This window comes from Equus asinus, chromosome X (genome assembly GCF_041296235.1).
Source record: "Equus asinus isolate D_3611 breed Donkey chromosome X, EquAss-T2T_v2, whole genome shotgun sequence".
Classification (NCBI taxonomy): domain Eukaryota; kingdom Metazoa; phylum Chordata; class Mammalia; order Perissodactyla; family Equidae; genus Equus; species Equus asinus.
The window spans coordinates 136,006,001-136,033,046 of NC_091820.1; the positions used below are offsets into that span (position 1 = coordinate 136,006,001).

At 47.0% G+C, this 27,046-nt stretch overlaps 1 protein-coding gene across 6 annotated transcripts in view; it reads left to right on the forward strand.

Moving 5' to 3' along the window:
- Nucleotides 1–27,046, forward strand: part of MAMLD1 (mastermind like domain containing 1) — a 126,358-nt gene that overhangs the window by 47,969 nt on the left and 51,343 nt on the right. For 5 of the 6 annotated variants that reach the window (XM_070502356.1, XM_070502357.1, XM_070502359.1 and 2 more), the window contains one exon: nucleotides 16,144–16,302. The exons of the other annotated variant lie outside the window; for it this stretch is intronic. In XM_070502356.1, coding sequence (XP_070358457.1) covers nucleotides 16,207–16,302 — 96 coding nt within the window. In that variant the 5' untranslated portion in view covers nucleotides 16,144–16,206. The remainder of the gene's footprint in view (nucleotides 1–16,143; nucleotides 16,303–27,046) is intronic. 6 annotated transcript variants of the gene reach the window in all.

The following is a 27,046-nucleotide window of genomic DNA, read 5'->3' on the forward strand; positions in this document are numbered from 1 at the left end:
AATATTTATCCTTGAAGGAATTAGAGCAAGGACTGTAGAAGTTGTGGAGGTGGCACTGATTTGGATTTTGAGGAAATCAGTCCAGAAGAAATAAATACAGTGGCTAAAGTCCAGCTCAGGAGTAACCAGAACTGTGTGATTCCTGGCTGGCTCAAGATGCCTCCTCAGGTGAACAGAGCTGGCTGGGGCCCCTGAGAAGGACAGAGTCAGCCTGAGGCAGGTTTTCCTGAAACTTCCTCTTCCTGGTAAACTAGCACACTGCACATGCAGCCTCCACAGTTTTAAGCTCCAGCCAATGGCATATTTTTTCCTGACTCAGGGAAGACAATTTTGATCCAGAAAAGATGTCCTCCTCGCCTCCAGTCTGAGCATTTGGGCCTCTGGGATGGAGGAGTAGTAGCCGTTGGTCAAATGACTGGCATCTAAGATCGGCCTGGGACTCGGCGGGTTCTCCTTTGCTCCTGGTGGATCACAGCGGTGGAGCTTCCTGTTTGATACATAGGCGAGAGTTCCGGGGCAGGCAAGGGGAAGCGACTTGGGTAGTTTGAACTGTGGGAATCTGCTGTTGCTGTCAACCAGAGTAGCCTACCAAAAGTATGCATGTCAGTTTTCCCTTCCAGCCCTTTCAGAGGCCAAAAGCTGGCTGGCTGCACATTTGTCTTGCCTGTTTATCATGCCATGCAGCTCAAAGCACCATTTCCAAAATGCACATCAATTTTCCCACTTTCTTTGGAAACCAGAGCCATTGGTGCCGACTCACGATAGATAAATATCTTGAAAATTAGATTGTTTCCTCCAAAGCTGGTGGTAGCAGCCTTGACTGTTTTCTTTCATTTGTGAAATAATACCTAAAATATTTGCAAAGAAGCATTTCCAAGAATGGAGAGAACCTATTCCGTCGTAATAGGCACTGAAAGCACATTTTCCTCCATCAAATGAGATCTCACGTGAAGTCTCTAAGGGCAACACTAGGATTTTTTCTCTGTCATTCTAAATCCATCCAAAAAGTGGAACGTATTAAGGAAGACAACTTAAACATGAACTCCGCACAGATCTTTTCTTGCCTAATAGTCTTTGTTGTAATGGCTGTTCTGTTTCTTCTTTTAACTCACTGCTCCTTTTGGCCATTCGTTAAGTACCTTTCCTTCTGCCCACCTTCTTAGGTGGTTTTCTCAGTTGGACCCACCACAGTGTACTCGGAGACAGGAGGTGCAGAGCTATGGGGACAGCTCCTTGCAATGCCCGGTGACAACTCAACTGCCCACATTTCTCTTAGCTGCGGCCTTCCTCATTGCCTCCCACTTTCTTTGCAGAGCACTTTGGGCTCTGAAGTTGATAAAGAATTCTTTTTTTTTTTCTTGTTCACTTTTTTTTTTTTACTGAGGTAACATTGGTTTATAACATTATATAAATTTCCTGTGTACATTATTATATTTCAACTTCTGTATGGACTGCATCATGTTCAGATGAAGAATTCTTGAGCATTGTCTGAATTAATGATCCAGGGCTCTGATCCCCAGATTGTCTTGTCTAGAATCTGAGGGACTCATGAGTCTTTGGTTTAATGTGGAATGAAGGGACCCCAAACTCCACCCAGCCCCACTAGGAATCTCGAGCTGGTCTTGCTTCTCTCCAGCAGCCACTGAAAACAAGTCTGTTTGTGCGCTCTGGCTGGTGAGTCATAATAGGTGGATGGCCAGAGAGAGAAGTCGCTGCAGAGGTGGCGCCAGCTGGCAGTCCTCATAGGGTCCTCCAGGCCAAACTCTTCAGTATATTGAAGGAAAGTGAAACCGAGAGAGGGGAAGCGACTCACTCATCAGCCTTGGCAGGGAGTGGCTGAAGCCTCAATGCTGCCGGCACTTCTTTGAAGAGAGGCAGGGTCACTGGACAGCCGGGGAGGCTGCCTTGGGATTTATTAGGCTTCTTCTGCCCAGTACCTTTCAGAATGTGCACCCAAGGGAATATTAGATCGAGTGTCTGTCTTCAGCCGGACAGTTGTGCCCTGACTTGGGATTCAGAGAACCTGACTTCTAGTGACAGCTATCTCCGTCCTTCATTCCTTGTTATCTGGACAAGTCTCTGCCTCTATTTCCCTATCTGTACAAGATGGGAGTTACCTATAATCTTTAATTTTCCCTTCCAATATTATTTTAGGATTCTAACCAAGCTGAAACTATACAGGAGGGAGAGGACAAAAAGGGACTGCTTCCATTCCACTCAGTTGCTGGCACCGTTTCCTGCTAAAAGTACTTTGCAGACCTTTACTTGCCTACTTCAGCCTGCTGCTACAGCTTGCACCTGGGCCCAGGTGGCACGTGTTTACAAGCTGTTTCTACACTCTGCAGCTATTGCCTGCTGAAATTGCTGCAGAACCAAACCCTGTCTGACATTTCCCTCCTCCCTAGCCCAGTGTATCCAGTTATTCTTGTATGATAAGTGTAGGGACATCATTGCTTTTCAGATCATTTCAAGGGGAAAAGAACCTTGCTTGTGTGTGCCTTCAGGACCACAGCTGAGTGGTGAGCAGGGCCTGGGAAGGAGGCGAGCAGCTCTGGTTCTCTTCCCCCTGCCATCTGGCACTGGAGCCGGCCAGACGGGGAGGGAGGGGGGCCAGGTCCCACCGGTGCTTTTCAGGAGAGAGAGAGAAAGGCTGTGTGTGTGTGTGTGTGTGTGTGTCTGTGTGCACGTGTGTCTCTGTATGCATGTCTGTGTCTGTCTTTGTGCATTTGTATGCTTGTGTATTTCTGTGTGCATGTGCGCTTATAATGTCTATGTGTGTTTGTGTGTGTATGTCTGTGTGTTTCTGCGTGCATGAGTGACTGTTTGTGTGTATGTGTGTGTACTGATTTATGAGCAGGATGGTCTGGACCTGTAGAGGACGCCAGAACAGTTTCCCGGCACCCTCCAACACAACCCCAACTTTGGTGATCAGCTGTGGAAAAGCTTAGGAGAACTCAGCTGCCAGGCATTCAGCGCACGACAAAGCCAGTACATAGAGGGTCCGGTCTTCATCCTGACTGCCACTGTAAATCCCAGAGTGCTTTCAGTTCTCAAAGTGCATGATGTCTGTAGAATAGGAGAAGATGACCCTGAACAAGTCCAGTAAGAAATGAGGTCTTCACAAAACTTGGCCTCACGTCACCTTGCAGGCTAGTTCTGCGGCAGTCAATCACGTGACAAAATTAGCATTGTCATCACTGCTGTAAGACTGTCTTCGTCTGCCCTCATTTCTTAGTGTTCCCAAGTTCCAGAAAACTCTGTTATCTGCTTACCGTAATGGGTAGCTACTGTCTGCTGTACGGTCTTAGCGTCAAATCAGCTTTCAGGGCAGGGCCACCTGGAGAAAGTTTGCTCTCGACTGACTTGTTGGTTTCTACAAGTCTTGGCTCCTTGAAGCAGATCTGCCGTGCGAGCCCACTGTATGGGACCATGGGACGCTTGTCCTTGCCAGGAAACCTAGGCCCAAGCTGATTCGTCACTGAGTGGCACATGACCAGGTGTGTGTGCAGTGGGGAGGGCATTTTTTTTTAAAGATTGGCACGTGGGCTAACAACTGTTGCCAATCTTCCTTTTTCTTTTTAAGGGTTGGCACCTGAGCTAACAACTGTTGCTAATCTTTTTTTTTTTCCCTGCTTTATCTCCCCAACCCCCCCCCCCCCCGTACACAGTTGTATATCTTAGTTGCAGGTCCTTCTAGTTGTGGGTTGTTGTGGGACGCCGCCTCAACGTGGCCTGACGAGTGGTGCCGTGTCCGCGCCCAGGATCCAAACCCTGGGCCGCCGCAGCGGAGCGCGCGAACTTAACCACTCGGCCACGGAGCCAGCCCCTGGGCGGGGGGAGGGCATTTTTAACATTAGTGGCGTGATATCCTGAAACCAAAAGTCGGGAGATTGGAGAGTTCCCAGGGAGCAGCAGCAGTGGTTTCAAAAGTAGGATCAACCAGAGCTGGAGATATTATTCCACACTGACTGTGTAGATTGTTTATTGATTATGTGGGTCACTGGGGAAAGCGCGCCAGCACTGCTGTGTCACTAATAGGAGAAAAGGCCCGTTGACATCTCATTTCAAAAGCAGCCAGTCTTGCTGAGCATGGAAGATACATGCTTTTTTTCTCCAAAAACTTAGAATATGTTGCTTAATCCTTTCTCTAAAAGGAACATCTTTCTAAAACCCCAAGTTAAATTAAGGAGTGATAACAATTTGGGCTTTATAAAAGAAAAGGTTAATTAGTATATAGTTAACATACCATACAGTTCACTCTTTGAAAGTGTACAATCCAACGTGTTCTTGTATATTCACAGAGATGTGCAACCAGTACCACAATTAATTCTAGAATATTTTCATCACCCTTAAAAGAAACCCTATATCCATTAGTAGTCACTCTACATTCTCCCTCTCCCCCCATCCCTAGGCAACCACAAATCTACTTTCTGTGTCTATGGACTTGTCTATTCTGGACATTGCATATAAATGGAATCATACAATATGTGGTCTTTTGTGCCCAGCATCTTTCGCTTAGCATAATGATTTCAGGGTTCTTCCATGTCGTAGCGTGTCTCAGCACCTCATTCCTTTTTGTGATGGAATGATATTCCATTGTATGGATAGACCCCATTTTGCTTATACGTTCACCAGTTGGTGGACATTTGGGTTATCGCCGCCTCTTGACTGTTATGCATAGTGCTGCTGTGAACACTCATGTACAAGTTTTCATATGGACCTGTTTTCAGTTCTCTTGGATACAGATCCAAGAGTGGAATTGCTAGATCAGACAGCTACTCTCGGTTTAACTTGTTCAGGAGCCACCAGAATGTTTTCCAGAGTGACTGCACCATTTTACATTCCCACCAGTAATATATGAGGGTTCCAATTTTTCCACGTCACTTTGGACTTTTTAAAGTCAACTTTTAAAAACTAAAAGTAGTGTTTTAGAATATTGACATATTTATTAGCACAAGGTTATAATTGTATGTCTTACAGCTCTTGCGTACTGTCAAAACAGTCCTTTCAAATGCACAGAAATACTGAACGACGTATTCTGCATACCTAAGGATGCATGTGCTCGAACACACCAAGTCGTCAAGGCTCTGGGCTCAGGGACTGCCTCAGAGAGTTCTAGTCCAGCCCACCACCCCAGCTTGAACCCACTCTGCAGACCCACTCAGCACATCGTTCCTGATCCTCTACTGTGTGCTCTCAACACTGGAGCTGCAGCCACATAGAAGGCACGCATCCTTCCCTCACGGATCTTACAGTCTAGAGGGGGAGCTACATGCTAGACAAGTACTTGCTGCCAAGGGCCACGGGGACACAAAGGAAGCTCTTCATATGTACCTTGTAGGAATGTTGAAGAGAGCTGGTGAAATACTCTATGTAAATCACCAAGCCAGATGCCTGACTCATAGTGGACACCCAATGGTAGCTGTTAGATTTCTGTATAGAACTTTGCATTTGACACGTGAGGGAACTGAGTCTTTGAGGTTAAGCAGCTTCCCCAGTGCCCCGTAACTCATGACTGAGGAGACAGCTTTTCTGCTTCAGGGCCTGTCATTGGGCTCTAAAGCCCCGACTATACGGACATCTAGAAGCCTGGCCTTCTGAACCCTTGACCTGCCTATCTCCAGCCAGGGCTCTACCTGCCTCTCCCTAGTCTGGCTCCTGCTGTACCAGGGCATCCTACTTGACTCATGCCAAGCTTAATACCAAGATTGTTAGTGGCAGGTGGTAATTAGTAACAGTTAGCTAGTCCCTTTTAGAGCAGGGTGATCTGCAGTGATTAGAGCCCAAAGTGGCCATGATTGATGGCAGTGGGTTGATGGGTTTATTCCTCATGCAGTGTTCTCTGCCTATCAACAGCCCCACACTTCTTTCCAACATTCAGGCTGGAAGTCTGGAAGACAGGAGAGGCCTTAGCCTCCTGGTCTGATACAGCCAACCATCGAGCATGTGAATCTTCATTGGAGGTGCCTCTTTCCCATTGCTTCTTCTCCATTCCCACATGGCCCCTGCACCACAGTTTTGTCTATAAAAGTTTGTAAAGCATTTGCCACAAGCCAAGCAGTGTGTCAGGTGCTCTAGTTCAGAGCTGCCTGGGATAGGATGATCCCTGGCTTCAGGCTACTGGGGCGGGCTGAGTAATAAAAGTCCAGAACTGCGTGTTCTCTAAGTGCCAAAAGCCAAAGACTGCTCTGGACTAGGGACACTCCCGCTCTTGGTCATCCTAACGAGAGGTGATCCTTCCCCACAGAAGAGTAAGTAAGCCCAGAAGCTCAGAGTAACCAGTGAGCACACTCTGCTGTGGACACAGACCCATCCTCACTAGCATCTGCACCTTCCCTGTGGAAGTGTTTCTATCCCTAGTGTATTAGTTTGCCAGGGCTGCTGTAACAAAGTTCCATCGATTGGATGTCTTAAACAACAGACATTTATTTTCTCATTGTCCTAGAAGGTAGAAGTCTGAGATCAAGGTGTCAGTAGGGCCGCACTCCTACTGAAGGCACCACAGAAGGATCTCTTCCAGGTCTTTCTTCTAGTGCTTGGTAGTTCCTTGGCTGTGGCAGCATAACTCCACTATCCACGTGATGTTCTCCATGTGTTTGTCACTCTGTGTCCAAATTTCCCCTTCTTATAAGGACACTAGTCATACCAAATTAGGGGCCCACCCATTCCAGTATGGCACCACCTTGACTAATTCCATCTGCAATGACTCTATTTCCAAATAAAGTCATATTCTGAAATACTGAAGGTTAGCACTTCAACATATGGATTTGGGGGGGACACAATTCAACCCATAACACCAGTGTACATGTTTGAAGACAGATTTGAGTTATTTTGCCATCAACATTACCTCCACCCAACTAGATGTGTTCCATTTGAAACCCGGAGGTCTTCTACTTTTTTCTTTGCTTTGGGGGCTAAATTCCACCCTTGCAAAATGAAGCCTTTAATATCGAATATCTTCCATCATGACCAAAAATCTGCCCAACGATCTGGAGACTCGGGGTGGGGCATCTTGGCCTCAGAGATTTCCTTGGGAATTGCTGAGCAGCACCCGTCTCCTCACCCTCTCCCCATCCGGGAGGGCAGAGGAAGAAGCAATCAGGATGAGGAACACACTCAGGTGTGTCGGGTGCACCTCAGAAGTAGTCACCCAACTTGGCTTGACAGTGCAGCTCACCTTCTGACCTTCCCGTCTGAAGCCCAAGGCTGCGTCTGCTCCTTATTAGCTCATTTCTTCTCTAATTTGGTGGGGGCTGTGGCGGGGGTGGAGTCGGGGGGTGGTACTAGGGCTCCTTTGTGCTTTTAAAGAAGATTTCGGTCCTTCAAGATTGCGCCTGTGGTATCCTCATGCTCTCCTTCCCTCCTTCCTAGTGCCTTTGATTTGGCTCCTGATTTCCTTCCTCTGTCATACCTGGAGTCAGGTGGCAACAAGGTAGAGCTGGCCCCAGCTGGCACTTTGAGATGGACCTCAGGGATCTGGCCTGGGAAGTAAGAGGTCAGGTACTGGAGGCCTTGGCTAACACGGGGAGGGGTGAGCCAGTGATGACCCCAGAGGTACTAGAGTGCCTTCAGAGCTCAGACCGATATCACCCAGATATCTTCTGCGTATGAGTGGCTAGGGGCCCCCAGGCATGTGCTTAGAGCCTGAGGGAGAAAGGGAGACTGCCCACAGGCCTCTGCTCTGAAGCTGAGGTCTGAGTACACCCCCTCACCACACCCCACTCCCCATGTGCACAGGCTACAAAACCACAGAGCAACGCATCTCCCTGGAGCATTAACTTACTTGAGGATGGGGTCATTTTCTTTCTGCATTAAATACAACATGGGTAGAGCACATAGATTTATGAGGCTGAAATCCACAGCGCATGGGGCAGATGGCTTTGGGGTTCATCTACAGCCCTGGATTGTGCTTGGGTGAGAAATGTTGCCAGGGGTTTGGTTTCTTTTTATTGGGGGCATAAGCTTCCTGGAGGCGGGGAGAAGGAGCCCAAGCACGCCTCTGGGGTGGGAAACTGGCTTATCCCTGCAGTGGACAGAAAGGTCTGCCCCAGGGCTGTTTCCCGGGCCCACATTCATCTAGAGGGAAAGAGGAAATGAGACCATGGCCAGAGGCTGGTGTGCTGAGGGTGAGAGACCCCTTCTGGCTTAGGCCAAACAAAGTCAATTTCCAAGCAGAGATCTCTTGCCAGCATCCCCTCCATTGGCCACACTCCTCAGCCCTGGGCCCAGCCACCACCCAAGCACGGTGGTGTGGTGGTGGGCCAGCAGGTTGCTCCTGCAGACCAGAAAATTGAGCCTTCGTTCAGGAAGCTCTGGCCATTACCCCTACCTGTCCCCTTTATGTTGGCTGCTGGGAGCCACAAAGGGGCAGGGCAAGATGTTAGTGGAGTGGAGTCTTTAAAAGCCAAAGCATTATTATTTTTTTTTTCCCATTTTTCTTTAAGGCCGAATGGATAGCTTGTTTGATGTCCATAGGCTTTGTATTGCCAGCCCTGAAATGAGATCTGGGTCTCCATCCCCCACACAGACTCGAGCCACTGGGCCAGGGAGTTAGTGATGGCCTCAGCAGTAAATGAGGTCTCTTTTCTCCATTTTTGTTTGGGTGCGTTGTATACTATATACCACTTTGTCCTCATTGGTGTGTCTCTCTAGACTCTAGTATTTAAGTGAGGTCACAGCCAAGGCCTCGGGCTTGATCCTTGAAACACTCAAGAAAGATTTGGGTGGGGATTGTTTTTTAGAGAATAAAAAGGTCTGGGGGCCAGCCCAGTGGCATAGTGGTTAAGTTCACGGGCTCCACTTCAGTGGCCCAGGGTTCGCAGGTTCGGATCCTGGGTGCGGACCTACACACCGCTCATCAAGCCATGCTGTGGCGGCATCTCACATACAAAATAGAGGAAAATTGGCACAGATGTTAGCTCAGCGACAATCTTAAGCAAAAAGAGGAAGATTGGCAATAGATGTTAGCTGAGGGCCAATCTTCCTCACCAAAAAAAAGAATAAAAAGGTCTGTACAAACTTTTGTAAATTGCTTGGAAAAAAGCATGCTACTTAGGACATATCCCAGAGGCAATAAGAAGAATCAGTGTCGCCCCTGGATCTGGGCACTGAAATCTTTTTTGAATAGCAGTTAGCTTCTTGTTTTGAGATAATTGTAGATCAACAGGGAGTTGCAAACACAGTACAGAGAGGCCCCCAATGGTTATAGCTTATGTAACAGTTGTACAATATCAGAACCAGGAAATAGCTACAAGTTTTCATGTGGACATAAATTTTCATTTCTCTGGGATAAATGCCCTAGAGTGCAATTGCTGTGTCATGCGATAGTTGCGTGTTTAGTTTTATAAGACACTGCCAGCCTGCCTTGCTGCACCGTTTTACATTCCCACCGGCGATGGATGAGGGATGCAGTTTCTGCAGTCTCACCAGCTTTTGGTGTTGTCACTGTTTTTTATTTTAGCTATTCTGAGAGATATATAGTGGTATCTCATTGTGGTTTTAATTTGCATTTCTCTAATGGGTAATGATCTCCAACATCGTTTGCCATCCGTAGAAACTCTTCAGTGGAGTGTCTTTTCGTGTCTTTTGCCCGTGTTCTAACTGGATGGTTGGTTTTCCTACTGTTGAGTGTTGAGATTCTTTATCTATTCCAGCTAGTTGTTCTGGATCAGATCTGAGGTTTGCAGATGTTTTCCCCAGTCTGGACCTTGTTTGTTCATCCTATTCACAGGGTCTTTCACAGAGCAAAAGATTTCACTTTTGGTAACATCTGGTTTATCAAAATTTCCTGTTACAGGTCATGCTTTTGATGTCAAGTGTAAGAAAGAACTTTTTGCCTAACTCCGCATCCCAAATATTTTCTCCTACCCTTTTCTAAAACTTGTATAGTTTTGTCTTACATTTAACTCTGTGGTCCATTTTGAGTTAATTTTTCTGTAAAGTATGGAGTTGAGGTTGAGGTTCACTTTTTGCCTATAGATGTTACGTTGCTCCCAGACCGTGTCTTATAAACACTATCATTCTTGCACTGAATTGTTTTTGCACTTTTGTCAAAAATCCGTTGGGCATATTTGTGTGGATCTATTTCCAGGTTCTCTCTTCTCTTCCGGTTACCTATGTGTCTGTTCCTCTGCCAGTACCACGCAGTCTTCATTAATGTAGTCATAGAATGTCTTGAAACCGAGTAGATCAATTCCTTCCACTTATTCTTTCTTTTCCAAAATTGTTTCAGCTCTTCTGCTTCCTTTGCTTTTCCATATAAATTTTAGAAGAATTTTGTCTATATCTACAAAAAATCTCGCTGGGATTTTGATAGGATTTGGTTAAAGCTGTATACCACTTGGGGAAAAGTTAACATCTTTGGTATGTTGGGTCTTCCAATCTGCAAACGCAGAGCGTCCCTCCATTCATTTAGATCTTCTTTGATTCCTTCCAACAGTGTTGTGTGGTTTTCAGCATACCAGTCCTACACATGCTTTGCTTGGTTCTCACCTAAGAATTTTTTGAGCAATAATGTGCTTTTAATTCCAATGTCCATGTGTTCATTGGTGGTATATAGACATGCAATTGATTTTTATGTGTTGATCTTGTATCCTGAGACCTCCCTGAACTCACTTATTATTCCTGAACTTATTATTCCTATAAATTGCTTAAGCTTTTCCATGTAGACAATCATGTCAACTGCAAATAGAGAGAGTTTTACTTCTTCTTTTCTAATATGTATGCCTTTTTATTTCATTTTCTTGCCTTTATGGACTAGCTAGAACTTCCAGGATTATGTTTTTGGGTTTTGTTGTTGTTTTTAATTGAGATATATTTGACGTACAACATTGTGTAAGTTTAAGGTGTACAACATATTGATTTGATCCAAGCAATGAAGAGAGGAACATATCCTTGCCTTGTTATCCATCTTAGAGGGAAAGCATTGTTTTTAATCGATTAAAGTGTGATGTTAGTTGTAAGTTTATTACAGATATTCTTTATCAAATTGAGGAAGTTCCCCTCTGTTCCTGGTTTTCTGAGAGTTTTTATCATTATTGTGTGTTGAATTTTGTGAAGTGCTTCTCTTTCTGCATCAAATGGTATGATCATGTGATTTTAATTGGATTTTTTTGTTTTGAGAGAATCATAGATTCACACGCAGGCGTAAGATATAATGCAAATAGATCGCATCCACCCTTTAGCCAGCTTCCCCTGATGATAACATCTTGCAAAACTATAGTACAATATCACAACCAGGATTCTGACGTTGGTGCAGTCAAGGTGCAGAACATTTCCATCACGACATGGATCCTACATGTTCCCCATTTATGGATACATTCACTTCCGTCCCACACTGACCCCCTCCTTAATTCTTGGCAACCACTAATCAGTCCATTTCTGTAGTTTTGTCATTTCAAGAATGTTATATAAATAAATCACACAGTATGTAAGTTTTGGGGATTGGCTTTTTTTACTCAGCATAATTCCCTGAGGATTCATCCAGGTCATTGTGTATACCAACAGTCGTGTCTTTTTATTGCTGAGTAGTATTCTATGGTATTTGTTGTTAGTGCCATTGAGTCGATTCAGCTCCTAGTGATCCTGTGTACAGCAGAGCGGAACCCTGCCCAGTCTTTCTGAGCCATCCTCTCACCTTCCAGCGCTCTATCAGACAATGCTCCAATGCCATTCATAGGGTTACCATGGCCATTTTTTTTGCAAGCGGGTGGCCAGGTCTTTTTTCCTTGTCTGTCTTAGTCTGGAAGCTCCACTGACACCTGTCCACCATGGGTGACTCTGCTGGTATTTGAAATACTGGTGGCATAGCTTTCAGCATCACAGCGACACACAGCCACCACAGCATGACAACTGACAGATGGGTGGTGTGGTTCCCCGACCAGGAAATGAACCTAGGCTGTGGTGGCGAGAGTGCAGAATCTTAAACACTAGACCACCAGGGTTGGCCATCCCATGGTATTCACGTACCAGTGTGTTTAGCAATTCATCCAGTGAAGGATTTCTGGGTTGTTTCCAGTTCGAGGCTATTATAAATAAAGCTGCTAATTGGAAAGTGTGAATCCTGCAACTTTGTTCTTCTCTTTCAATATTATTTTGAGGTTATCATATAGTTTTTGTTCTTTTGCCTTTTAATATGGTGGATAATGTGAATTGACGTTGAATATTGAACCAGCCTTGCCTCCCTTGATCATAATGTATAATTCTTCTCAGAAATTGCTAAAACTTTGTTTGGGATTTTTGTGTCTGTATGCATGAGAAATATTAGTGTGTGGTTGTCTCCCTTGTACAGCCTTTACCTTTGCTGTCAGGGTAACACAGTGAGGTGGGAAGCATTCTCTCCTCTTCTATGTTCTGAAGAGATTATATAGAATTGGTGCTATTTCTTCTTTAAAGAATTGATATAATTCTTTAGTGAAATCATCTGAGCTTGAAGTTTTCATTTTCTGGAGTTTTTTAAAATTAGGAATTTAATTTCTTTAATAATTATAAGGCTAGTCAGATTATTTCATATTGGGTGAATTTTGAGCTTTTGGAATAATTGGTGCATTTCATCTAACTTCCAAATTTGTGTGTGTAGAGTTGTCTGTAGTATTCTCTTATTATCCTTTACATGTCTACAGGGTTGGTACTAATATCCCCTTTTTCATTCCAATATTGGTAATTTGTGTCTTCCTTTTTTCCTTTGTCGGTCTTGCTAGGGCTTGTCAGTTTTATTATTTTGTCAAAGAACTACTTTTTCCCCATTGGGTTTCACTATTTTTTTCCGTTTTCAGTATCATTTCCATGTCACTGTCTGTTCTTTATATTGCCTTCCTTCTGTTTGCTTTGGGTTTATTTTGCTCCTCTTTCTTGGTTCCTTAGGTGGAAGATTACATATTGATTTAGACTTTTCCTCATTTCTCTTGTGTTTAGTGCTATAAATTAACCTCTCAGCACAGCTTTACCTGTGTCCCACAAATTTCATATATTGTATTTCCAGTTTCATTCAGTTCAATGTATTTTTAAAATTTCTCTTGAGACCTCCTTGTGACTCATGAATTTTTTTAAAGTGTGTTGTTTAGTTTCCAAGTGTTTCGAGATTTTTCCTGTTGTCATTCTGTTGCTGTTTCCTACTTTGGTTCCATTATAGTCAGAGAAAACACCATGTATTATTTCAATTCCTTTAAATTTTTTTGGACTGTTTTATAGTCAGAATATGTCTATCTTGATATATATTCCTTGGGTGCTTGAAAAGAATGTAAATTTTTCTGTTTTTGGTGGAGTGATCTATTGTCAGTTAGATCCTGTTAGATGATGGTGTTGTTGAATTCTTCTCTATTTTGCTGATTTTCTATCTAGTTGTTCTATCAGTTTTTGAGAGAGGATGTTGAAGTCTCCACTATAAATGTGAATTTTTCTATTTATCCTTTCAGTTCTTTTAATTTTTGCTTCATATATCATGTAGCTCTGTTGTTTGGTGCATACACATTTAGGATTACTATGTCTTCTTGGTGGATTGACCCTTTTATCATTATATAATGTCCCTCTCTGTCCCTGGTAATTTTCTTTGTTCTGAATTTTACTTTATGTGATTTTACTAGAGCCACTCCTGCTAGTTCTTTAAAATTAACATTTGCATGATACACCTTTTTCTATCCTTTTACTTTCAGCCTGCCCGTATCATGGTATTTGAGGTGAGTATCTTGCAGACAGCATATAGTTGGGTCCTTTTCTCAGTCCGCTCTCCCAATCTCTGTCTCTGAGTGGTGGACTTAGATCGTTTTCACTTAAGGTACTTTAGTGATAAGTTAATGCTTAATTCTGCCAGTTTATTTTTATTTTCTGTTCATTCTTTATTTTTGTTTCTCTATTTTCTTTTTCCTAACTTCCTGTGGGTTACTTGAACCTTTTTTAGAATTCCGTTTGATGATTCATATATAGTGTTTTTGTGTGTATCTTTTTATATACCACTTTTAGTGGTTGCTTTAAGTGTTACGTCATATACACGTAACCTATCACTGTCTACTGGTGTCAACATTTTACCAGTTTGAGTGAAGTATAGAAACCTTACCTCTCTTTCCACCCCCTTACCCTCCTCTGTTTGTAATACAATTGTATTAAAAATTTCTTCCACGTACATTTAGAACCACAGCATGCAATGTTATAATTGGTGCTTCAACCATCAAACATAATTTAGAAAACTTGATAGGAGAAGGAAAGTCTATTATCTTTACCCATATTTTTCTCTTTCCATTGCTCTTTCTTCCTTGATGATGTCCAAAATTCCTTCTTTGATCATTTCCTCTCTGTTTAGAGAACTTCTTTTAGCCATTCTCTCAGGAGAGGTCTGCTGGTAACCAGTCCTCTTAGTTTTCCTTCATCTGAGAATGTCTTGATTCCTCTTCCATAGCTAAAGCATATTTTCACTGAGTATAGGATTCTGGGCTGATGGTTCTAGTTCAACACTTATTTAGATCTTCTGTTTTAGCTGACTTCTCTGACAATGCTCTGGCAGGGCAGCTGGGGAGTACCATCTCATTTCTGCCACGTGGGGATAGAAGTCCAGGTTCCCCACTCAGCCTTCATTGACACCAGGCAGGTTGGGGCTCCTTATTACTGCTGGGCAGTGGTGATAGTTCCAGCTCCCCGCTAGGCTTCCACTGATACCACCCTGGCTGGGATGGGTAGGAATGCCTCATCACTGTGACCTCTGTGTGACCCCGTGTGACCTCTGCTGACATTGGCAGGGGTAGGATGTGGACTCATTACTGCTATGCAGGAGCAAATGTCCTGACTCTCTATTAGGACTCCTCTGACACCACCCTGGTGGGGACAGGGAGAAACGAATAGTTACTGCCAGATGGGAGTGGAGTCTGGGCCCCTACTTGGCCTTAGCTGATGGTACTGAGTGAAACCACACTTTTTTTCCGTAGTGTTTAGCTGAATTAAAGTGGTTCTTTTTGTTTTTTCTTTTTGAATGGTTCTTGTATGAAAGTTTTCTATCTTGGTAAGCTGCCCCTTTCCTTGTCCCGGTCCTTTGGCTAAAGAGCGCAGGCTTTTAACTGGTGCCTTTTTGTCTGTGCGCATTGGCATTTTGGGTTGCTGGCTTCTTCAGGTCCATGTCCAGGATCTATGAGACAAAAAGAAAACCCAGGGAGCTCATCATCACGTTGTTCCTCAGGCCCCAAGGCCTATCTAGTCTACCTTTTTCTCTCCATCTTTCAGGGTCTCCCCATGTCTGTTTTATATGTATTGTCCAGAGGTTTTAGTTGTACTCAGTGAGAGAATGGGAAAAGTACTTCTCTATTTTTCTGGAGGCAGAAGTCTGGACATTGAAATTTTAGAGCCCGATTCTGTACTGCCAAGGAGATTTATGGGAAGGAGAGCTTCCCTCATATATGAATGCTTTAGCAGAGCTCTTATTTCATGTCCACATTCAAGAAAAACAAAACGAAATGAAACAAACAGCTTTACATGGGTTTGCACCTGTCTGCTCAGCCCTCATAGAGGGCATACATTGGGGTAGCCACCATCACAGCCTCCTAGGTTAGTTTTTTGTAAACCAGTGCACCGGAGTTTCACGAGCCTGCTCCAGCGTCCATTGCTTCCTTCACTGGCTGTCAGGGTATGAACTGTTAGCTCGCTTGGCTGGGTGCTAAGCGGGCAGAGTTGAGAGCTGCCCCTTCTGTGGGCCATAAGGCCTACACTAGAAGAGCTGAAGGGTCCATAAGCCATCACCTGATCCAACCACCATGGTTTTCATATAAGAAAACTGTGTCAGAGAACGGAAGAGCCTTTCCACAGATCTCACTGCGTACCACACAAAAGCAAAGCCAGACCTAGGACCCGCATTCCCTGCCTTCAAGCCCAGTGTTATTTTGGTTACATCGGGCTGCTTCTCCACCCATCCCTCAGCTCCCCAGTGGACTTCGCTCTGGCCCATGGCCAGGAAGTGCCATGTCATCCCAGCCAACTACCTCACAAGTGCCCCTCATCCCTGGTGGTGGGAGGGGCTCAATGAGGGGGGTGGGGTGGGGAGAGGGACAGGAAAAAGAATGTGGCTGACTCTGCCCAAACCTGTCCTCAGAATGAAAGTCTGTGATTCACGGGGTCAATGGTCTCATCTTCATATCTGAAAGACAGTGTACTTTTTGTCTCCCTAAGCCCTGTGTCTAGGTCGTTTGGGAAGCGCCTTGGAGAGTCAAGAATAAAATTGCAGGTCAAACAATGGATGACTGGAAAAGTCGGCTTGTAATCAAGAGCATGCTTCCCCATTTCACCGTGGTGGGAAATCGTCAGGAGCCCAGAAAGCTCCAGGAATCGGTCAGAAAATGGGCTATTGGGGGGAAGGGGGGTGTTGAATGCTTCTAATCTTAAACTTGAACGTAGTATGTGTTATTGAAATTCTCTGTGCAAAGTTGGTGGCAGGGAACCAAGTCAGAAGGTAAGGAACTAGAGTCTTGACCTAGAAAGGATCTAGGAGACGAGCTAAGCTTGCCTCTTGTGAGTTTCTGAAAGCGTGGGAAATGTAGTCTAAGGCTCCATCTGGATTCCCAGCCCAGCGATCTCTGCACTGCACCCCTTCAGCTAGACACTGAGCAAGGGTGAGAAGGAAGGAAAGCCTACTTTTTCTCTTAGAAACCAGGAATGTGGGAGTGCCAGGCTCTAGATGCATTGGATTAGTTTCCTGGTACCACTGAGAGCAGGAAGCCAGTGAGGACATCACAGAAAGAGATTCCCATTCAACACTGGTCCTGGTGTCCTTTTAAAATCTGATTTGACAAATTTCTGCTTTTTTCTTAGAACCCAGACATCATTCCGTATGTCTGAAATGCAGAGTTAGGGATTCCGGTGGTGGCTCTAGGAGCCAGGATAATAGAAGGACCTTGAGAACCACTGGTTAGTTGACGATAAAAGCCTGCAACATTGCCAGTCTACCAAGATTAGCTTGGTTAGTAGGAGTTGCCACAAACACAATGGCTGTTATCTCAGGGTATTAGGTCTGCAGAGGAGTGGCTTGCTTAATCTCTGAAATTAATAGAGCAGAGAGGAAATGGCTCTTAGAGAGCCGTGCGTCTGCTTCCTGTTCAGAGACCTGGAAGCTCGGAGCTCTGAGGTAATGTCATTTCACATAACTAGAGGGCCCGGCTTCTCCAATTCCAAGGGCAATCCACTTATAGTAAGTTAGCTTTCTATTTAGGTTAGTGTTCTGATATGTGCACAGGTGTGGGGGGATTACTGAAACCTTGCTTCTCTTTTTTTCCTCCTTGTCTACCACCAAAAATGTATTGAGAATGTAGTATCAAGTTGGGGATGTAGACATTTACACAACTTTGTTTGCTAGAGTTCCAGCTCTCACAGAGATGGCAGCCAGATGAGATGGCAGAGATGGAGTAATTAGTTGGCCAGTAGCCTCGCCTGCAAATTGCCAGCCCTTCAGTCAGACATCTTCTAGAAGGCAATCTCTAACCTCTATCCTAATTACCCTTTTATTTCTTGCTTCTCTTTGATGGTTAACAACCGAGTCAGTGAAGAAAAACCACTTGGTAATGCATCCAGAGGCCGTGATCAGTTTCAGAGTGCCTTTCAGTTTCCCCTTTGTTCCACACGTGTTTCCATTCCCAGGAGGGAAGAGTGGTGGCTTGGAGTCGCAGGGAGCCTCTTGCCCCTCTCCTCACGCACCCCATCAGCACCCTTTAAAAAGTGTGACTAGTAAGTAACTGCTTTGATTTCGATCAGTGTAGACCTCAATGCTGGAAGGACTTTTCTTAGAACAAGGCCTTGGAGTGGCCATCGATGCCCTCATTCTGGAGAAGTTGCCATTGCTCATGCCATTTTCGGGCTTGGCTTCTCTTTGCAGATGGCCTTTAGAGTCGTTTGCAAGCCTTGCCAAAAATTCACATTCATTGCTTTAGAGTCACACCTTGCACTTGATCAAAATCAGCCGTTCACCCTCCTCCATGGTACACCTTGTCCTCTGCCCTTGGCTCTGAGTGACCTGACTGTTTCTGAAACTCCAAGCTATCCTAGAAGACCAAGGATTTTCCCCAATTGAGGAGATGCAAAAAAACGCCCGAGGCTCCAGAAGTAACTCTCTCAGATGAGTCCTCTTCACAGTGAAAACCACACTTGTCTTCTTGTAAGATGCATATCGTCTCCAACGGGGATTTCACTGAGGGAGCCCCTTCCTTTGGCTGGGCCTGACAGGTATGCATGGAGCCTAGCCAAGCCAGGCGCTGCTGCTGTCATCAGCCAGCAGCCAGGGCAGCTCTTGGTTTGAGCCCAGCTGAATTTTCATGGCTGGTCAATCCCTGCAGCCTCAAGAAGACAGCCGGCGCTAGCATGAAGCTCTGCCGCACATGCTGAGGAGCTCAGCAACCAGGTGTTTGTGACCCGAGGGACGGAGATAGACAGATTAATGCAGAATGGGCTGTGAGTTCACCATGAAACCTGCTGGCCCAGCAAGTTATTGCAGGGCCCAGAATGCAGCGGCAAAAGGGGGTGTTTTGTGGGAGCTGGGCTTGCACTTGCTGGGTGCGGCTTGAACTGGATCTCGGCTATTTCTGTCGCTTGCTCTCCCCCTGACCCTTCATAACATCCAGGGATGATAGCCTGCACTCCAGTGCCAGGAAGCTGTGTGCGTCTGAAAGCACATTTCTTGCACCACCACCCCTCATCCTGCAAGCATCTTTAACACGGAGATCTGATTCAGACATTCAGCTTACCGGGTTCTCTTGTCCTTTTCCCCAAAAAACAAACTAACAAAAAAACATGTTTCAAGTCAAGGTCTTGAAACCTTTATTACATCAAGGTCTTAATATAATGAAATTAAATCGGTCCCAAAGGAGAGTTCTTTTATCAGCCGTGAGATTGCCAGGTGAGTAATTGAGAGCCTCCTCACAGGAAAATGCACATCTGATGTGATGGTTGTTCTTGGCCTAAGACCAGGGCTCAGGGCGCCTAGATTCTAGTCTTGCTTCTGGTCCTAACTGGCTATGAGGCTTTGTCCATCCTTTTCCCTCCCTAAGAACAGAAGTCAAATGAGCCAGGAGTAAGAATAGCCACCTTTAATTGAGCAGTGACTAGGTGCCAGGCACTTGCTAAGCATTTGGGAGGCATTATGTCCTGTAATCCTTAGGATACCCTGGGGATGAAGAGGCCATCTCCAGGAAACTGAAGCTCAGAGAGGTTGAGCAACTTGGCCACAGTCACAGAGATAAGAAGAGGCAGAGTTTAGAGCCTGCTGTCATCACCGCTGTACTCTGCTTCCTCTTGGATCTAAAGCGTGTTGAAAACCACAGAGCTCTGAACACATACCAGGCGGCAGTCATCATCACAAGAAATCTCAGCGATGTAAGGGCCTTTTCAGCGTTTGTTCATTCACTCAGCAGCATGATTGCTTAATGACTCTTGTGATCTGGAGGAAAGAGGACTTTCACCTTTTGAACATTTGGGCATCCACCCAAGGTTAATAAGGCACCCAGTCTCTGCAGTTAGTGTATGGAATTTCAACAGGAGGCAGAACATTTGGTCCTTCCCTTTGAAGTTAAGATCTCCATTCCTCCCCCAGATTAGTGGGTCGATTGATTACTAGCGCAAGAATCTCTAAAACATTAGCACTCCAGATGGGAGTGCTCTGGAGCCGGCACAGAATTGGGGCTCAGTACAGAATTGGGACTCCGTGTCCCCGTCATATGTCATCTCTGTTTCAGTCTACACCGCACCACGAGTTGCAAAGATTCCTCAGCTGTGAGCAACTACCTATTCCATTCATAAGGCAGCTCCAGACAAAATGAGTGTTAAGAGCATTAGACGTACAGTTGAAGAAGAAAGGAGATCCCGTGCTTGTTGCTGATCTTCTGTGTTTCGTCATTTCCTGATAATAAATAGCTCACTCTATAGGTTACAATGAGTTGGCATGCACAGTATTCCTTCCGAGCTTCCCAACTCTTCTCTCTCTTTATGGATGAGGACACTAAGGTCTGAGAAATCCAGTGACTTGCAGAAAGATGCCCATCAAGAAAGTGGGGAGCTACATCAAGGGTCCCCATTTGGGTGACCTCCAGTGCAGTCTGCTTTCCACCCACAGTATGACCAAAACCACCCCTCACTCCTTCTCTTCTCACCTCTGAACACAAGTGGGACTGAGGACGGGGAGAGAGGAGCCCTGCATGTAGCAGGGAGTGTGGAGGTTTGAATGGCTGCAAAACACTGGCCCTGTTCTATCTGGCCCGCGGCTTTAGACCCGGGACCTTGGAAATACCCAGTGGGAGGAGGTCTTTTCGCACGGGTGTAGGATTTGTACCCATCCTTCTCGGGGGCACATGCTTTTCCTTGTAGAAAGAGCACAAGACGCAGTAAGGAGACCTCGAATTTGATCCCAGGGCTGTAATTAGTGCTTTGAGAGACTTTGAGCGAGTCCCTTTCCTCTTGAGGCCAGAGGGCCTGTCTATCTCTGGCCTCCCACCATAGTTCTGGGCTCCCTTCTGTGTGTGCAGCCCTGTGCTAGATCCTGAGCTACAGCAGTTCATAGCCAAGGAGCAAACGAGTCCACTGGGAGCTAGTCTGTCCTACTCTGTAGTTCAATTTGTCCTACTGTGAAACCAGGGGGAGAGAATGGTTGAGTGGCTCTTTTGTGCGAGCTACTTGTGCCCATCTACTCCTATGACATGGGGATTAATATTTCCACTTTGCCAATGAGGATCCTGAGGCTCAGAGAGGATGGGGACTTTCCCAGTGTTGCACCGTCAGTAGGTTGGACATCACATCTCAAACCCAGGTTCCTGGCCCTGAAGCCTCCCAGATTAGGAGCTCAGATAGTTAGGGCCTCTGCCAGCTGGGCGGGACTCTGGAGGCTCAGGCTAGGGGACAGTGGACAACACAGAGTCCCCGACTGCCTGGAGATTTCATTCCAGCAGCAGAGACAACCCATAAACAGAGAAAGAGTGGAAGCATCTTTACTTCATCCTGGTGGCTCCCTGGAACCATCAGGCCAGCATCATCCACTGCTCAGCCTGTGAATAGCAAGCCAGGTTGACTAACAAGCCCACAGGGAGGTAGGGACAGCCAGCTGAGGCCTGGGCTGAGTTGTCTCAGCAGCCCTCTCGGAAGCCTGGAGAGGAAGCCCAGTGTCCCCTGCTTTGTGCAGGCTGTGGACACGATGCAGCTGCAGGTCTGGCTGCAGGAGAGGGGCCTTGGTGTATGGCCCCACTTCCAGAAACCAGATGGTACAGGGGCCAGCTCACTGGAGAAGCAGCTGTCGTCAACTCTTACTGAGATCTTGCATGAGTCTCTGGGCTTCAGTCTCTACACCAGTAAAATAGGGTTAATAATCTGCCCTGTGCCCACGTCAGGGTCTCTGGGATGATGAACAAGATGTGGATATGAACGTGATATAAACCACAAAGGGCGTTACTGCTGTTAGCACTATTTTTAATTATCAAAGTTGGGCATTGGCTCAGAAGGGGGATGGGAAATGTGTGTCCTTGGAGCTCAGGTCGAAACACACAGGGCCCCTAAGGATGGCTCAGTCTTCTCAACAGCCCCACTGCACTGAGGAGAGCTGGATTTATGGTGTAGCTCTGAGCATTCTGGGTTAAGGCCTACAATTTGTATGTGCCTTTCTATTTTGGGGATCCTCCCCATGGAGCACGCAGCTGTTTGCTCCCTTTTCTCCCTCCTGCTCTTCCTGCAGTAAGGGCCCTTCCTTGTAAGGGCGTAAAACACCCAACCCGGGTGGGCTGCCAGGCAGAGGCCTTGCCTTCAGGCGAACCTGTTCTGCAAGGGCTGAGCACTGCTCAGCTTGCACGACACCACTGGGCTCTGCATCTGGGTCCTGCCTAGGTAGCCCAGTTCAGCAAACTGGTGACCTGAAAATTGCAGTCTATTTGAAGAGGAGGATGCTGGGAGGGGGAGTTCCGTTGAGCAGCTGGCTTCCGCTGGCATCTGAGAGCGCGACACTGACTATTTCTGAACTTCCAGGAGCCCACGTTGGCCTTGTCTGTATTCCTGCTTGTCCCCTGCCCCCAGCTTCCCTGACATTAGGCCCAAGGTGACAGGTGTCTGAAGCTTGAGCTCCCCGGGGAGGAGAGCGGACACTGTTGGACCCCTGTAGGAGCGGCAAGAGAGCCCAGCTGAACTGCAGCTCGGGCACCACCCCCCTCTAGGGTGTGTGCAAACTGGGTCGAGGGGGCAGCCTTAGGGATGTGGGCCTGGGGCTCCCCAAACTCTGGGCTGGCCTGTGCCGGCCGAGGGCTCTTGCTTTGACTGAACATCCCCAGCTGGAGAATTTACTGTGACTCTGCTTGCAGACGGATATTTGGGTCATAAGCTGCCCCTGGGGTGCCCCGTTCCAGACCTGGGGGAGTGGGGAGCCTGTGCTTCCAGGTTTGGGTCACAGATTTTGATTTCTGCAGTGGACATCGAATAATTGGGCAAAACCCTCCCTGCTCTCCCGTTGCCTGTCCTCCTCCTCATCTCCTTCCTCCCCCCTCACCAGATCTCCAACCCCCAAAGTACCAAAGCTAGAGAAGCAGGCGTGAGCCGCAGGCAGCTGGGCTTGACCACTGGGGGCCCAGTGCCAAGCGCCAAGGCCCAGGCATGGCTGCCGCTGCCACTGCCTCCTGCACTCCTGCCCCTGCCCCTGTGCACAAACATGCCTTTGTCTGCCTCCCTCCAGTGCTATGGGGCTCGCTCACGCTCCTGACTCCTCACCCAGAGCTGCTTCTCCAGGTTAGTTGCTCCCCAAGGCTGTCAGCTGGCAGATGCCTGTGACCGGAGATCTGCTCTTATGCCCTCCACCCCTGGCTCAGTACCTGGCTCCTAGTAAATGCTCAGGAACCAGTGACTGCTCTTCCTCTTGGCCAGAAGGCCCCTTTCAAATCGTCCAAGCCACCCCCTTGGTTGAACATAACAGGCCAAAGACACATAAAGGAAAAGGGGCATGTCCAAAGTCCTTGGGCCAGTTAGTGAGTTCATCACAGTTTCTGAAAAGTGCTTGTCTCTTGGCCTTGTGCTGGAAATGGGAAGAGAACAGGATAATTTGCAGGAAACCTTTTGCTCCAATGGTTAATTCAAATCTGCAGATGCCAGCTGAGCCCTGTCACAAGGCTAGGTGCTCTGGGGGTACAGAGGTGAGATGAGGAGGAAACAGCCTTGGCCTTCAGAGAGCTGCATGCTGGAGGCGGAAATGCACATGCCTAAAATGGCGGCCTCAAGGTTGTCCAGAGCACCCAGGCTGGGAGTGGAAGGGGTAGAGGTGAGGCCATCTTATTCTAGAGATCCTCGAAGGCCTGAGGGAGGAGGCTGTGCTTTAATCTGCTGGACAAGATGTGAATTGTTCAAGAGCATACAAAGGCTAGAAGAGCAAAGAGGAGACAGTATTCTCTCCTTTCACTGGAAGCTATGGAGCACCCGCCAACAGATGTGCAATAGTAATAACTGTCATTAGTGCAGGTGAAGCGTGGCATGTGGTACTGCTACATACCTTGCCCGGTTCAGAAATGGTTGCCTAACTTGTACATTGGTAGATAGCTTGAAGCTTTTTAGCTCCAAAAATGTTGCCTGCCACTCTCTTATGAACTGTAGGCCAACGCGGCCCCCTGCAGTGTGAGGAGGACAATTTGGAAATAATTTATTTCCCTTGGGGAAGATGCTCAGCTCATGCTCTGGGTCAGGGGTTGGCAACTCTGGTCTGTGGGCTAAATCTGGCCCGCAGCCTGTTTTTGTAAATAAAGTTTTATTAGCACACAGCCACACCCAGTTGTTAATGTGTTGTCTAATACAGAGTTGCAACAGAGACCACATGGCCTGCAAAGCTGAAGATATTTACTGTTTGAGCCTCTACAGAAAAAAATTGCCATTTCCTGGTCTAGGTCACTAGGCTTTGGTTCGTTTTTTTCCGGTGCCATTGTTTCATCTAATAAGCGGGCGCTCTCCTCAGAACCTGCTTGAGGGAAAATCACAAGTCTGCACGCCTCTGCAGGTGTTCTGCTTCCTCTGTGCTGCCAAAGCTGGCCCGACCCCCCAACTCTGGATCCCATGTCTTCTCCAGAGTCCTCGCCTCTGTGGCTGTTCCTTGTCCTTCCTGCAACCTGCTTCTGCCTCTCCTATCAGCATCCAGAAAGATCGTTTACAAACAGATCGAGCTGATCATTCCTCTGCATAAGCTTCCCACTTCCCACTGCAAACAACTGATAACTCACCCCTCTTCCCAGGGCCTGCGAGGCCCTCTGCGACCTCACGGCTGCTTCCCTGACTCGCTGCACACCAAACACACTGGCCAGCCGCCCATTCCTGGAACGCACCAAGCACTCCCCTCAGGGCCTCCTTGCTTTGCCGTCCTGCCCGGAGCATTATGCTCCCAGTCCTTTTCCTGGCCTGCATTTAGATGTCCACTTAAATGTCGCCACCTCACAGGAGCCACCTGGCCACGCTGTCACATTACTGTGTCTTCAGTCCTCTGAAGAATGCTGCTCCCTCGGTTCTTGCTCTTGTTGCTCACTTACCGTTCATCCCCCTAGAATTCCAGCTCCTTCTCCCTCTGGTTCACACTTTTCTCCCTGGTGTGTGCTCATTCTGGGGGATTTCTGTCCCGGGCCCTCTAGACAGCCATGCTTTGTGCAGTTAGAAACCCTCATCTCTGTAGCAGGCAGAATCCCAGTGCCACTCTCTCTCGCTGCCTCTTTTTCTAGAATAAGTTTCAGGGGCTGAAGTTGTCTAGTGTAAGGGCTTCCTGTGTGACACTGTCAGAAAAGCTGCACATTTTCTTGTCTCTTTTCCTCGTTCAAGTCAAGCCTTTGGGGTTTAGAACAATGAATTTGGCCAATATAAAATACCTCCAGGAAACCAGCCCCCAAACTCCAACACCCAACATCTGCTTCAAAGGGCTGAGTGTCCAGTAGCTAACTGCCATTCATCCTACTTTTTTTAGCCACATGACAGCGAAGGAACTTAGAAATGCCTTGCCCTTTCCTGTAGTTAAATCTGACATAAAATTATTTTATTGGCAGCGTTTTAACAAACAAAGATCTCCTGTGTTTTCACTAGTAATTCAGCTTCAGTTTTCCAGGTGAGAAAAAGATAATTATGCATGACTGCAAGGAGACAGTTGTGAGGTTCCTGTTAATAATACATTCAGAGTCTTCTTCCTCTGACTCAGTCAGTGGAGCTTCTTACAGAGAGGTATAGCAAGAAGGAAGTCTCCTGTAAGAACACCCCCTTGATCATCAGCACCCCCTCCACCTCCTCCTCCTCCACCACCTCCTCCTCCACCTCCTCCTCCTCCACCTCCACCACCTCCTCCTCCACCTCCTCCTCCTCCACCTCCACCACCTCCATCTCCACCTCCTCCTCCTCCACCCCCACCACCTCCATCTCCACCACCTCCACCTCCACCACCTCCTCCTCCTCCATCACCTCCTCCTCCAACACCTCATCCTCCTCCACCATCTCCTCCTCCACCACCTCCTCCTCCACCACCTCCTCCTCCTCCACCACCTCCTCCTCCACCACCTCTTCCTCCACCTCCACCATCTCCTCCTTGACCTCGTTCTCCTCTTCCTCCACCTCCACCTCCACCACCACCACCTCCTCCTCCACCTCCTCCTCCACCTCCTCCACCTCCTCCTCCTCCACCTCCACCACCTCCATCTCCACCACCTCCACCTCCACCTCCACCACCTCTACCTCCACCACCTCCTCCTCCTCCACCACCTCCTCCTCCTCCACCACCTCTTCCTCCACCTCCTCCTTCTCCACCTCCTCCACCTCCACCATCTCCACCACCTCCACTTCCACCACCTCTACCTCTACCACCTCCTCCTCCTCCTCCACCTCCTCCTCCTCCACCTCCTCCACCTCCACCATCTCCTCCTCGACCTCCTTCTCCTCTTCCTCCACCTCCACCTCCACCACCACCACCTCCTCCTCCTCCACTTCCTCTACTACCTCCCCGTCCACTCTCATCACCATCACTACCTCCACTACCATTACCACCTCACCACCACCAACACCACCACCTTCACTTCTGTTACTTCCACCTCCTCCACCTCCTCCTCTTCCTCCATCTCCTCTACCTCCACCTCCACCTCCACCACCACCTCCACCATCACATCTATCTCCACCACCACCAACACCTGCTTCACCTTAACCATCTCCACCACCATCACCTCCACTCTACCGTTTCCTCCACTGCTCCCACCATCACCTCCACACCATCACTACCACCACCATCACTGCTATCTCCGTCATCACCACCACCATCACCATCACCATCGCCTCTACTACCACCACCATTTATTCTCACCATGACCTATACCAGCACCGCCACAGAGGCAAGGGGAATTTGTCAGGTTATATGACGCGTCCCATGATGCAGTCACAGACACTTTCCACATATAGTGAAAGAAAGAAATATTTTCAGATTGTCATTATTTTCGATATGTAATCTCCTCCTGCTGCTGTGTGCTTTGGGGCTGTAGAACATCAGCATGTGTTTGTGGCCAAATTAAATTAAGATTCATTACAAGAAAAGCCAATATCCCCAAGCACACAACTTAAAAAAGGATGACTTTGGATAAGAGATCTTTCACTTCATAAAAGGATTCACTGAGGATTTCTTTTCAGCGGTGAATTCTTGTTGCATTTTATTATGATTTGGTTTACAAAAGTTAGCCTTGTGCACAGCTGTTCAAGAGTGCAGCCAATGAGTGAAGGCAGATCTGCCTTGAATGGCAAATGCTGCTGAGTAAATTATGTGAAAGGATCTGATAGACCACCAAGAACGTGTTCGCATTTTCAAGAGCAGAAAGAGAGAGACTATTTATTTGATCTGTATCCTAGGCCAGCACTATGCTCCCCGCTACGTCGCAAGGCTCAGGTGACCCTTATAACAAACCTGTGAGCAGGGCCTCACGCTCCCCAGTTTGGTTGCCCAGCATTGTGAACGTACTAAATGCCGCTGCCATGTGCACTTAAAAAAGGGTGAGCTTGTGCTCTGTGAATTTTACCTCAATTTAAAAGAAGAGGTTCTAAATCATTTCACAATGTATACATATATTCAATCATG